General features: G+C 29.8%; 1 protein-coding gene across 1 annotated transcript in view; it reads right to left on the reverse strand.

The window, feature by feature from the left end:
* Nucleotides 1-12709, reverse strand: part of LOC136969249 (neuropathy target esterase sws-like) — a 99255-nt gene that overhangs the window by 44251 nt on the left and 42295 nt on the right. The window contains exons 10-12 of the mRNA XM_067263337.1: nucleotides 9215-9334; nucleotides 2736-2885; nucleotides 2091-2224 (exon numbers count right to left, since the gene is read on the reverse strand). Of these exons, the coding sequence (XP_067119438.1) occupies nucleotides 2091-2224; nucleotides 2736-2885; nucleotides 9215-9334 (404 nt within the window). The remainder of the gene's footprint in view (nucleotides 1-2090; nucleotides 2225-2735; nucleotides 2886-9214; nucleotides 9335-12709) is intronic.

The raw sequence follows: 12709 nt of genomic DNA on the forward strand, positions 1-12709 counted from the left end.
TCCACTGCTGGGCCCCAAAACTCGTAGTGCTGCTCAATAATTTGGTCTAACTGTAAAAGTAACTCATTTCCTTCCGATGATGAGTTGGCCATAATTGATTTAACTGCCAACATAAGGGTACTAACATTGACAGACTTGAAGATGCAATTTATCATATTGCCATTTAAAATTATCATATTTGGGCTAAAATTATCACAAGTATACCAACATACATATATAAAAATATCAATTTTGGTTCATTCCCAATTGAATGAATCTGAGAACGTCATTCTGGTTTACTTCAGTCGTTCATAATAAAATACATACAATATCATCAGTATATATGTATGTATGTATGTATGTATATATATAGGTATTAGATTGGTATTTGTTAAATGAAGTATTTATGTAATAATATCAAATTCTTTAAAAACACTGACAAAAGGGAAAAGCAGCCTGTCCACTAATGAAGCATTAAAAAATGCTGGTGGTTAGTGCCAAATGTTGATGGTTGGCAATTATGATACTATCCATGCATAAAGTAATAAACAAAAATAAAAACAGAAATAAAAAACAAAATACAAATGAAACTAAAATAAAAGATAGATAAGAAAATATAATAACAAAAACATAAAACTAACATAAAAATAAAAATAAAACAACAGTAAATAAAAACATACAGATGAAAAATAGTATGTGCAGATAATTTAGAAGTGTTGGCCTATGGAAGTTTGTAAGATATAAATAGCCAAGACTTGGGAGAAGCTTAACCTTTAGTTTTTGGGGTCATGCTCATGACTGTAAGCAACAAATAAGCCATACTCAAGGTTCTAGATTGTTTCCTTCTCTTTTTTTATTTATGACAGGAAGTTTGGCAGTGGTGATGATCAACTCTTCAGCTAGTCTAAGTAATAAATATCTTGTATTTTTTATCAGAATCTTGTCCTTCCATTCAAGAATAGCTTTCTTTTTGTGAAGATCTGTACTGCTAGGGCGATAGATAAATTCATTCATTTGAGATTGTCTTTATGCTTAGATACTTGTGTTAAGTGTGCAATAAGTGCTGTCTATGTAGTAGTTTGATTTGTCATCTGTTTTGATTAGGATGGAATAGATACCACTTTGTTGTTCCTTTGGTATTGACTCTGATATACAACATGATTAAAAATGAAAAGAATCAATACCAAAGGAACAAGAAAGTGGCATATAAATTCTTGAAAAATTCTTTACATATACAAATACAATATAAAATAAATGTTAAAAAGACTTTATAATATGAAAGTAAACTTGGATAAATGTAGAAAGAAAGAGAGACAGAAAATAGTAAAATTTAGAAAATACCGTATTTTACGGACTATAAGACGCATTTTTTTCTCCGAAAAACTGCCTCCAAAATTCAGGTGCGTCTTATAGTCCGTAGCGTCTTATAGGTATTTTTTTTAAAAAAATTGCTTAAAAATTAAGGTGCGTCTTATAGTCCATAGCGTCTTATAGTCTGTAAAATACGGTAGTAATAAAAATTTTAAGATTATATAACAATGGGTTGGAATTAGAGATTATATAAAGTAGTGATATAAAGACAAAAACTGTTTTGCTGATCCAATGATGTAAAAATTATATACAGGTATATCTCGACTTATGTCGGTAATTGGTTCCAGGAGAGGCGACGTAAGTCAAATTTACTTGTGTAGTTACGACGTAAGTCGTAGTTTCGACTTACGTCGTAACTAAACGCCAATAATGAGCACTTAAAGACCGCTAAATAAGACGACAACACAGAAACACAGATGTTTCTGTGTTGTCGTCATGGTTCGTGAACATGGTTTGTTCCCTAGGATTTATGATGATTGTATTAACATTTACTGTAAATGTACATATTTTAATACGATTTTATGTGCTTTCAACGCTTTTCTAGTGATATTACGACTTCAATGTTTATGGCAGACGGATTTAAAGTCAAATAAACTGACTTAAACTTGATTTTTATTTTTCCATATACTTTTTTGACAAACGACGTAAAATCGGGAATGACGTAACTCGAGAGGGACGTAAGTCGAGGTATACCTGTATAAATTATAATTAAAAAAAATCAAAAAAAAATTAATTCTTACTTATAAACATCATTTTTTCTAATTATTCCAAGATAAGTTGTAGTAACAGTTTTAAATGTAAATAGCGATGGATCACCTGTAAGAACTGCTAAGCCTCCAATTATACTTTCAGAACTGGCTACACACAATATATTCTAAAATATATTTTAAAATATTTCATTTTTATTGCATATTTTCACACTTTTTTTAATCAAAAACATTAGAATTAAATTTAGTAAATTTATTCTCTATTAATCCATTACATCACCAACTGCCGTAAATATGGATTAATATGGATAAAAAATGGATCAATATTATTATCATCGGGTTTAATGAGTGTTTGGTTGTTATTCCCTATTATTTGTAAATGTAATTTGTCAATCATTTATCAATAATTAAACATAACAGGCAAACAGGCATTTGTTCAAACAGGCAAAAGGATCCTGCCATTTGTCTTTATGAACAAATGAAATATATTTAGCAAGATTTAATAATTTTGATTATTTTCTAATCATTTATGCATCTAACATAATACCTCAGGCAGACTATTCATACTAATTTCAGATATTCTGTATTTTAATCGTAAGATATTATAATTAAGTGTATTTAAATTTTTTTAGTTATTAAAAATTTTAATAATAGTTTTGATATTATTAGTAAACTTACATTTTTCTTTGTATATGTACTTTGTAAAATTTGTACATATCCATGAAGAATATAAAAAAGATCATTGTTTTCACTTGAATCTTCATAAGTTAAATAATAATCTGAAGGGTACTCAATAATTTCAATAAAATTTTCTAATTTAATATCATCCTGTTAAATATAAAAATTGAAATCAACTTGACTTAATTATTGAGTACTATTTCAAAACAATTTTCTTAAAATATGAAAAACTGAAATAATTTAAATAATTTATACGTTTAACACTATTTTTAATGAAAGAACTAAAAGTCAGATTAACAACAAAATAAATATAACAGGAATTACAAAATATCAACTGACAATAAGACTTTAGCTATACACAAAATCATAATTATTACAATATTATTTTAAAATAATGTTTTATCATAGTTTGACAAATTGAACTTTACTGGCTTAGTATTTTTTGAAGAATGTAAAAGCTTAGGTTCAAAGTAGCGATTTGCCTTGCTTGACCTATGTTTAAAAGAAAGGAGAGAGCATGGCTTTTGCAGTTGATTAGCTAGTTAGGCCGCAACTCCACTAGTGCAAAAACGGCCATAAAACCCCTCGCCGTAAAAGCTTTTAATCACGTGACCAAGATATTTTACACCTGAGCAGGTCGTAAAACCAGCGTAAAAGCGAGTTGAGCAGTGTTCAACTTTCGACATGAATACGGCTGTAAAATGGTACCATCCACCAATCAGAATTCAGTGAAATCTAGGTCATTGCGACACGTGGGAAAATGGCAGAAAACAAGCTTTTGTGTACATTCTCTCGTGGCTACTTGGAAAAGAACTAGAATAGATCCAGAAAGATTTATCAAAGACATCGGAAAGTATTCATATATCTATGACAAGAGGTATCCTGATTATAACAATGGATGCCTAAAACATGAGATATGGACGGCCAAAGGAAAATCCTTCATTTAGAGTAGTATATAATAAAAAAGCTAAGCTTTAATTGCTGTATATTATCTTAGTAATACAATAATAAACGTTAATATATGAAAGTAAAGATATTATTTTTACTACATTTGTAATTATAGTACAGAAAAAAACTCGTAGAATAAAATCATTGTCTTTATATCGATATATCACGTATACAACTGTAATAGTACCGTCACCATAAAAACTTTGCTAGCCGGACCTCCACCACAATCCGAGCGCAAATGAAAATAGGTGATGTGATTAAAAGCTTTTACAGCAAGGGGTTTTACGGCCGTTTTTGCGCTAGTGGAGACGAAGCCTTACTGATTATATGACTGAAAATCATTTAAGTACTAACTTTTTCCCTTTGTCTCTATTCTTCTCTTTGTTCTTATACATATACAAAACAACAGTGGCATGCCATGACATTTCATGATGGGGATGCTGTGTTTCTGTAAGAAGCTGACTTCCAGGGGCAATCAGTTAATTGCGCGTCAGTGATGGTCTAGGGTCCATTTGTACATGCGTGGTGGCGGAAAAGACAAAGATGACAAGTATCTGACAAAAACCGTTTATTTTAACTTAAAATAAACATACACTATGTACAAAATAGTTTGCTTTAAGACAATCAGCTGTTTGGACATCCTGGGCATGAATGTGATTCTTTGGTCATCGATTGAAGGTGGTCCCGGGACAGTGGCATTGACAAATCTAATAGGCACGAAGAGAATTTGTCTGCTGGTGTCAGGGACACGGTCTAAGTCCGAAGTAGCACAAGTTACAAGTTAGCACAATAAACGAGAAATTATTTTTTTTGCTTGTTGACACACGGCATTTTGGTTATTAGGAACGTTAACTGAGTACGAGGTGGCCTTGATTGTCAGGGATTATATCAATCTTCGTTCTTTCTTTCATCCATTTTGATTGGTCGTTCTCTCTCAATTACACTTCCCGAGTGGTTGGTCCCTCATTACTAAATGTAACAAGACTCTTACCTGGAGCGCGAGAAAAGTCAAAATCGAAGATGAATTCGATCTTCCACTGATCATAGGACAACTTCCTTCCGCGATTTATAATTTCTGCTTCATAGTTTGATATAAACAATGGGTGTCTGACTACAAACAACTCTTTCCTATATTTTTTTTAAATTAATAAATTTTTCTCTAAATTAACCGTTTTTTTGTGCTTCGTGACAGTTCAAACCTGTCCAGAACCTCACATTTCCATAAAAATTTTAAACAAATACTGGAAATGACAAAAATAAACAATTTATGTATTTTAGTTCTAAAATACAATTAATACATACATAATACAAATTGATATGATACAAACAATAATAGAAAAACTTGTTTTTTTAATTTTTTATAAACTAAATCTATTCGGCAATTTTTTCCACAAAGTCATTAATTACTTTATCATAAAAGTCGCTGGTCGTTGATTCCATCAACATATTTGAAAGCTCTTTTTCTATTGAAAGCGATGCTAGCGACGACAATCTTTCCTCCGACTGAGTGTTCCTGACCAATGTATGAATTTGCTTTGTGGTTGAAAAACTGCGTTCAACAGACCCACTGGTAGATGGTACCGTAAAAATTAATGATATTAAGTCATATAATTCTTTTAGTACGTCTTTGTTTGGATCATCCTTAATTATAATACTCTTTATGTCTAAGAGTTACTTGTCAATATAATCCAGACACGAATATAAATATTGCGATTCACTACGTAATTTAGATAAATCAAAAAATTTTCCATAAACTTTACTTAATTTAAAGAATTAAAACATGCTTGGAAAAATTGTTTTTCATAATATTAAAATTATTAACATCTAAAAGTGATAAAAATTCTAAAGATTTTATGTCTGAAAATTTGTCAATATAATTACAGTATAATTAAAAGGAAATTATAATTAAATATAACTTTGCAAAGAAACATACATAAAAATAAAATTGAATACTCTTTACTTTTTAAATCTTAAAGCAATTCACTTAGTCAGATAGCTCCCTGTCAGTGGCTAAGGAATAGAATCATTGGAAGCGTTATACGATATTTTGGTGTGTAGCTTCCACCAGCTAAACCGAATGAGGTTGGTGGTCTGTAAAGTGCATGCACCAATGTCTATAATCTGGCTGCTTTACACCATTCAGTTATTTTCGCCGTGGAAGCTGACCCAGTTTCGACAATACAGCGCTTCCATTCCGTCACTGATATTCGAATATACAATAGCAATCTTATTGTTTTTTTCACATGTAGTATAGTGTGGCCGTCGGCCACGTTTTTTTTGTATAATTTTGTACATATGTTCGTATTTTATTGGATTAGTTTTAAGTCTTTCCTGTTTCTTTGTTCTAAAATTCTTCCTAGAACGTTTTCTTAATCCTTCTCCCATGGGGGTAAGACGACCAGTTCCGAGAACGTGGGAAAACAAAAGAAGAGTGTGGAGCCTGAGGGTAAAACGGCTGAAGAGAGACCATTCTTGTGTGGGATCCAAAGGAAGAAGCACGAGGAAGGCAGTGCTCGAGAGTGAAAAAAAAGGAAAGAAACAAAAGAATACGAGAGACTGCAAGGTGCTAAGGGATCCGAGAAAGAAGTGGAGAACAGTGAACACATAAGTAGAACATCGAGACAAGTTAAAAGATAAGGTCTACGGCAACAGAGGAGTCAAAAGAGTATAAAGGAGAAAAGAATCAGAGAAGGTGTCTTACCCCAAGATTCATCGATTCAAAAAAAATCCCGGGTATTTTCTAATCTTTCCCTCTGTCCTTTATTCTTAATTTCCATTTTTTCATTTTTATTTTAGTTATAAGATAGATGTAAGTTTAGTTTTTAAGTTAGAGTAAAAATATATCGACCCGCGTATATTTGTCACGTACCACGAAGTCTCGTTTGTTGGTTAGATAAAAAGAATTGGTCAACGCCTGTGTATCTTGACTAAGTAAGTGAGATAAAGTTGGGATCGTGTAAAAAAGAACCGTTTCGTTGTGAATAAAAATAATACTTTGTGCTATTTTTGTAATCAAAGTCTTTTTTCTGTACCTTCCTGCTCGCGGGATCCAGTACGTATCATAACGAACATCACAATAGAAATTTGTAATAAGATACAAAATGCGGTTATAATAAAATATTAATTTTAATTAATTCAAAGTACGTTAAGATATGAAAATAATTGCCCAATATGAATTTATATTTTAGAAAATATAAAGGAAGCAGCACTTCCGCCACTTCCAATGATGACATGCCACTGCAAAACAAGAAAGCACATATTAGAGTTTAATTACTGTAGCAACTAAAATGGATAAATAGATAACATATCATGCCTTCATATGTTAATAGAATTCTTTGATATAATATATAATTAGAGCTACCAATTCTCCTATACTTGCACAGAAATTCCCAAAATTTGGTTAAAATTTTTCAATTCTTAGGCTCCTATATTGAGGCCTATACTTCCTGTATTTACTCAACAAAACAATCAACTTTTGGATTATATATTAAGACAGACTAAAGAAAAGATAACAGCATTTTGATACTGCTGAGAATAAAAAATTTCAAATCTGAAACTTTTTATTCCTGGAATCAACTCTTTGGGAGTTGACAAGCTCATATGTAATGCTAACTCTTATTTAACAAAATGTTAAATCAGAACATTATTTTATTGCTTACAAGCACTAATTTAATAATTCATAGTACAATAAATACTTTTGTAATTAATCATATCATATGATAATACAGTAGAACCTGGTTAACTTAAATTAGTCAGAGAAAATAATTTGGAACTTTGAGTAAAAAAGTTTCAAGAAATTTGAGTTAACCAGTTTGATTTAACATTTATGCTAGATGATTAGAGAAAGAAAATGACTGAGTTATCCAGGGTTCCTCTGTATTGTATTGTATGACAACAATATATAAAATAAAACTACTATTCTATTTTATTTGAACTTGTTAAAACAATAAAAATATGTAAAATTTTATGTTATATTAGTGTTGCCACCTGTCCGGTTTTTAATTCATTGTCCAGGTTAACAATTAATTTTGTCCAGAATTTTGTAGAAATTGTGAAATTACGATGAAACAAAGTACTAGCAAATATTTTTATAAATTTACTTTATTTTAACAGTGAAAGACTTCACACTCTCACTGAAAGTTAATTTGCCATCACACACCGATGTATGTCATCCTGTCGACCTATTTTTTTTTTTTGCTTCTCAGCTCTTTGAAGCTAAGTTATTTCATTTCTTAATTTGAGTTGCTCCTACATCCTACACAAGTCCCTAACTGGTTTAGAACTGGCATGCACATTATTCTTCGCATGGTAAAATAGCATTGCGCATATGTCAGGGACTTCTGAACAAATCTGACCTGCTGTCCGGGTAAGCAATTTTGAAAAGGTGGCAACACTATGTTATATTAAAGTACTTATATGTTACATATATGATATTATCATTCTATGAATTGATGTTCTGAACAAATCATATGTTAATATCAAATGTCATTAAAAGGCTACTTTGTGATATTATTTATAATTTAATGCATCGTTCAGTAAACAAAAACAAATTTTGTTTGTATTTAATAGGGTGACCAATCATCCTCCTTTAGGGAGGACAGTCCTCCTTTTGTGAGGAAGGACAATCCTTCTGTCCTCCCTTGAAAAGTGTTCTCCTACATGTCCTCCTTTTCGATATTTGAAGACTAATCTGTAAATCTCTGTATTCAATCAATGCTGAACTGATCAGTTGCATGTGATGTGATGTGATGTGTTTGTATTTGAAATGATGTTTCATCAAGACTCGGTACAGTGTGGCAAGATGAGATTATGAGACGAATGCGCTCCGCATAAAAGACCTTGAGAGAGCACACCGCATACAAGTGGCTTTGTTTACTTCTTACCGAAACACGACACAGCTTATATGCATACAGTAGAGATTATTATAGTGTATTATTGTTGCAATGAATAAAATGTTTCTTTTATATACAATATTTTTTCCTTCAATTTACTTGTGTCCTCCTTTTCATTGTAAAAAAGTTGGTTAATCACCTTATATTTAATAAACTATTTAGTTGGCTGTCGTCCACTTTAATTATACAAATTATTTTTTGACCAAATTAATTGATTTAGTCTAAAAATTAATTTGTGCAATTAATATTGCAGTTATATTTTTCCTCTTTTTATACAGTTAAATAATATAAAAGAGGAAAAATATTTGTCTATTAATAATAGACAAATATTTTTTCTACTATAATCTAATTATTTAACTATATAATATAATATTTGTAATATTTCTATTATCTCAAATTTTCAACTCAGCTGGTCTAAGCTTCTAACCTTCCTTTCTTTTTTTACACTAGTAATGTATTATATGCAATCTCCTTTTTTAAATATTTATTTCTATTAAACTATTCAATATCATACGAAAAATTCAGTTAAAAAAATATTGAATTTTTCACATATTTTTAATGTATCAAAACGTATTAATATTACAATACAAATTTTTTAAAATTTAAATTAAACGTTATAATAAATCAATGCTTACTAACCTTAATACCCAACTGAATTTTAAATCCTGTAATAGCTTTTTGAAGCCAATGACTGAAACTTAACTCTTTAGGATTACAGATATTATTTTGAGTATTTTTAATTTCAGATTCCAAATTATTCTAAAAAGAAAATAAAAATTTTTACATATGATTTGAAATCAAATAAAATAAAAATATTATATGATATTTATTATTTTTTCATGAAAGTTTAAAATAAATCATTCTCCCAAATATGAAACTAATTACAAAGTATCAAAAAACTTAATAACAGAATTGAAAAAGTTTTCAGTAGTTTTATCCATAAACATAACAAACATAAACATAGAATTCTTCTACATTTTTGATTTTTTACAATTATAACAAACTTCAAAACAGATCGCAAAGTTAGCTGCTCTGTTGAATGATCAAATATCAATATTTATATATTAAGTCTAAGATTTGATCACAGTGTTAATTAAAATCAAGATACAATATTGTTCAATGTCACAAATAAGCATTACAATATTTAATTTGATAAGAGTAAGTTTTACAGTCATCTTTTTGCTGTCATGTAGAAACTGTATAACAATAGAAAGATTTCTAATGAAGTGGTATTTTTATGAGATTTCTTATCTTCTAAAGCATCTGAAATTTTATCTCTTTAGAAATGAAAACTAGCTAAAATAACAATTGGTTACGATCATTCAACATATACACTTGAATTAGACATTATTTAGAAAATTGTGAAAAACAAATGAGCAGTTGATGTTTTCTATAAAAAATATCAACAATTTAATTTAAATAGTTAGAAAGAACTATGAAGATTCAAAACAATTATTACATTTAATATCTAACTTAATGACCTCCAATTTTCAGGCAAATAAAATTCTCAGATTTTCTGAGAGATAAAAGTGCTGGAATCAACAATTGAAGTTGTTGATAAATGTGATATTGATGCATACATGTCATGGCAATTTTAGTAGAATTTTTCTGTCATGCAATTAAATGATGGTAGTGCTGTTAACCCTTTGGCTCATTTTATTCTCCTTTTCTAGCGCCAACCTTCCGCTAGTCAAATCTATGTAATCTTTTGTGTAATCTTAATTTTTTTGTCATGCAACCAGTTATGCTCATATAATCAAATTTTCACAATCTATGACAAGCATATCAAGTTCAACAAAAAGAAATATATAAAACATCTAATAATAATCAAATACATAAATCTATGTTCAAATATAACTGCTTAAAAATATAAAATAAATTATTTATCTTTTCATTCATTCTTATTTCGTGAAAAATATGAGAGTTGCATATAGTCATTAAATTGTCTAAGAACCTCACAACTTTTTACATGACAACAAGCAATTTTTGTTAAATCTATATACTACTAAAAGTGTGAGTTTGTTTAGTTGTAATTAAATACAGAAAAACAGTGCAAAATACCACCACATTTTTTAAGAATATTATATTCCAAATGAAAATAATTACAACTTAATAATTTGTCTTCTAATTTTAACAAAACAAACAAGTTTTGTTAAAATCAGAAGACAAATTATTAATTGTTGTTTTTTCTGCTGATAAGTTTTGTTAAAATCAGAAGACAAATTATTATTAATTGTTGTTTTTTCTGCTGATGACATCATTCTATACGACATGACGTCATACAGAATTTTAAAGTTGCCCCTTATTTTTCCCCCTGCATGAAAGTTACATGCATCTACAAAGTTTAGCTCTACAACCCTCTCTCTTTCCCTTTCTTACATCATCCTTCTTTTGACATGCAAATGGCAATCACTTTTTTTTAGTAACTTTTCTGTTCAAATTGTTTGTTTTAACAGCTGCATTTGAACTGCAACAATCAGGTCAGTTAGCCTGACAATTCCTGTTCAACATGGATGAAAACTTTTGCTATTTTGTAGTTTTCCTTGCTGGATTTTGATTTTTTGTAAAGTGTTTATTTACATATACCTAGTTTGAGTAATTAAATTTATTAAGGCATCTTCTATTCTTTAGAAATTTTATGTAGTAAGTGATCCCAACAGCTCACTTTTTACTATAACTATGAAATTTTCATTCAAATATTAAATACAAATTGTATAATTTTCTAATTATACATTTTTTTAAACTACCAGTAGTAATCTCTTTAACTAGGTAAATATAACTTACTAGGTAATTATAACTTAAACCATAAAAACGTTACAATCCAGAAGGAATTTTTAAAGAACAAATGCTTTAACCACCTTAAATTGTCAGGTTCAAGACTGTGTATAAGTTGGGATATGGAAAAAGGATGCATATATTAGAATAAAAATAAACATTAACACATCCGCTAAATTTTGGATGGTATTACAGGAATAGAATACAAGTAAGACTAATAGTAGAATGCAATAACTACAATAAAACAGCAAGAATGGGAGTAAGGAAAAATAAGCATAATGAACTAAGTTTTTCAGATTCTCATCAATTCTTACATCACGGATAAAACAGTCTTATGAAATGATGAGAACATTATTAGACATATCAAGAACCCTGCTTTAGCCAAGATAGGAAAAAAATCAAAATCTATAAACATAGAAACAAAAATATCAACTGTTATGATGCTGACACATTATTTAATGCCTGGAGAATTACGCTTACAAGAGAAACTTTTTTGAGTTTTATATTTATAGTTTGATGTTGATAATATTATTTCAAGTAATGTTATTTGAAAAAATTAATATTGTAACCTAGAAACTAAAAAATAATTTTGTAATTTTTTTTATTTTTCCAACCAATTATACAGCGTGTATCAGAATGACCTTTTAAAAATTTGGGGGATTGTAGAGGATGAAATTTTGAACGTTTTGATATAAGGAACCCATAGCTGGAAATGTGATATAAAGTTTCTACAGCACTTTGAACTTTGCGGTCGGTATGCCGAATGAAACAGCAGAATACAGTATTTATGACAAGTTTTATTGACAAAACAGTAGAGTACAATCAAACTGTACATTGAATCAGTGGCTGCACAACTTTAAAGTAAATGTTCAATGTGATGACCATGAACTTCATTACATAATGTGCAACAATGAACCATGTTTTGTCCAACTCTCTGTAAGATGCCATGCTCCTCTCTGATGGTATTCCTCTGGAGTTATGTAAAGTCCCTTGTGTATGCAACACCTGTAGGAACAGTTCATGAGCTTACGGAGTGCATCTCTACAGCATTTAATATCATCAGAAAGGAGCGTGGCATCTTACAGAGAGTCAGACAAAACATGGTTTGTCATTGCACATCATGTAATGAAGTTTGTGACCATCACATTGAACATTTACTTTAAAGTAGTGCAGCCACTGATTCAATGTACAGTTTGATTGTACTCTACTGTTTTGTCAATAAAACTTGTCATAAATACTGTATTCTGCTGTTTCATTCGGCATACCGACCGCAAAGTTCAAAGTGCTGTAGAAACTTTATATCACATTTCCAGCTATGGGGGTTCCTTATATCAAAACGTTCAAAATTTCATCCTCTAC

This window comes from Centruroides vittatus, unplaced genomic scaffold (assembly GCF_030686945.1).
Source record: "Centruroides vittatus isolate TY-2023 unplaced genomic scaffold, ASM3068694v2 contig_1773, whole genome shotgun sequence".
In the NCBI taxonomy this organism is placed as follows: Eukaryota; Metazoa; Arthropoda; class Arachnida; order Scorpiones; family Buthidae; genus Centruroides; species Centruroides vittatus.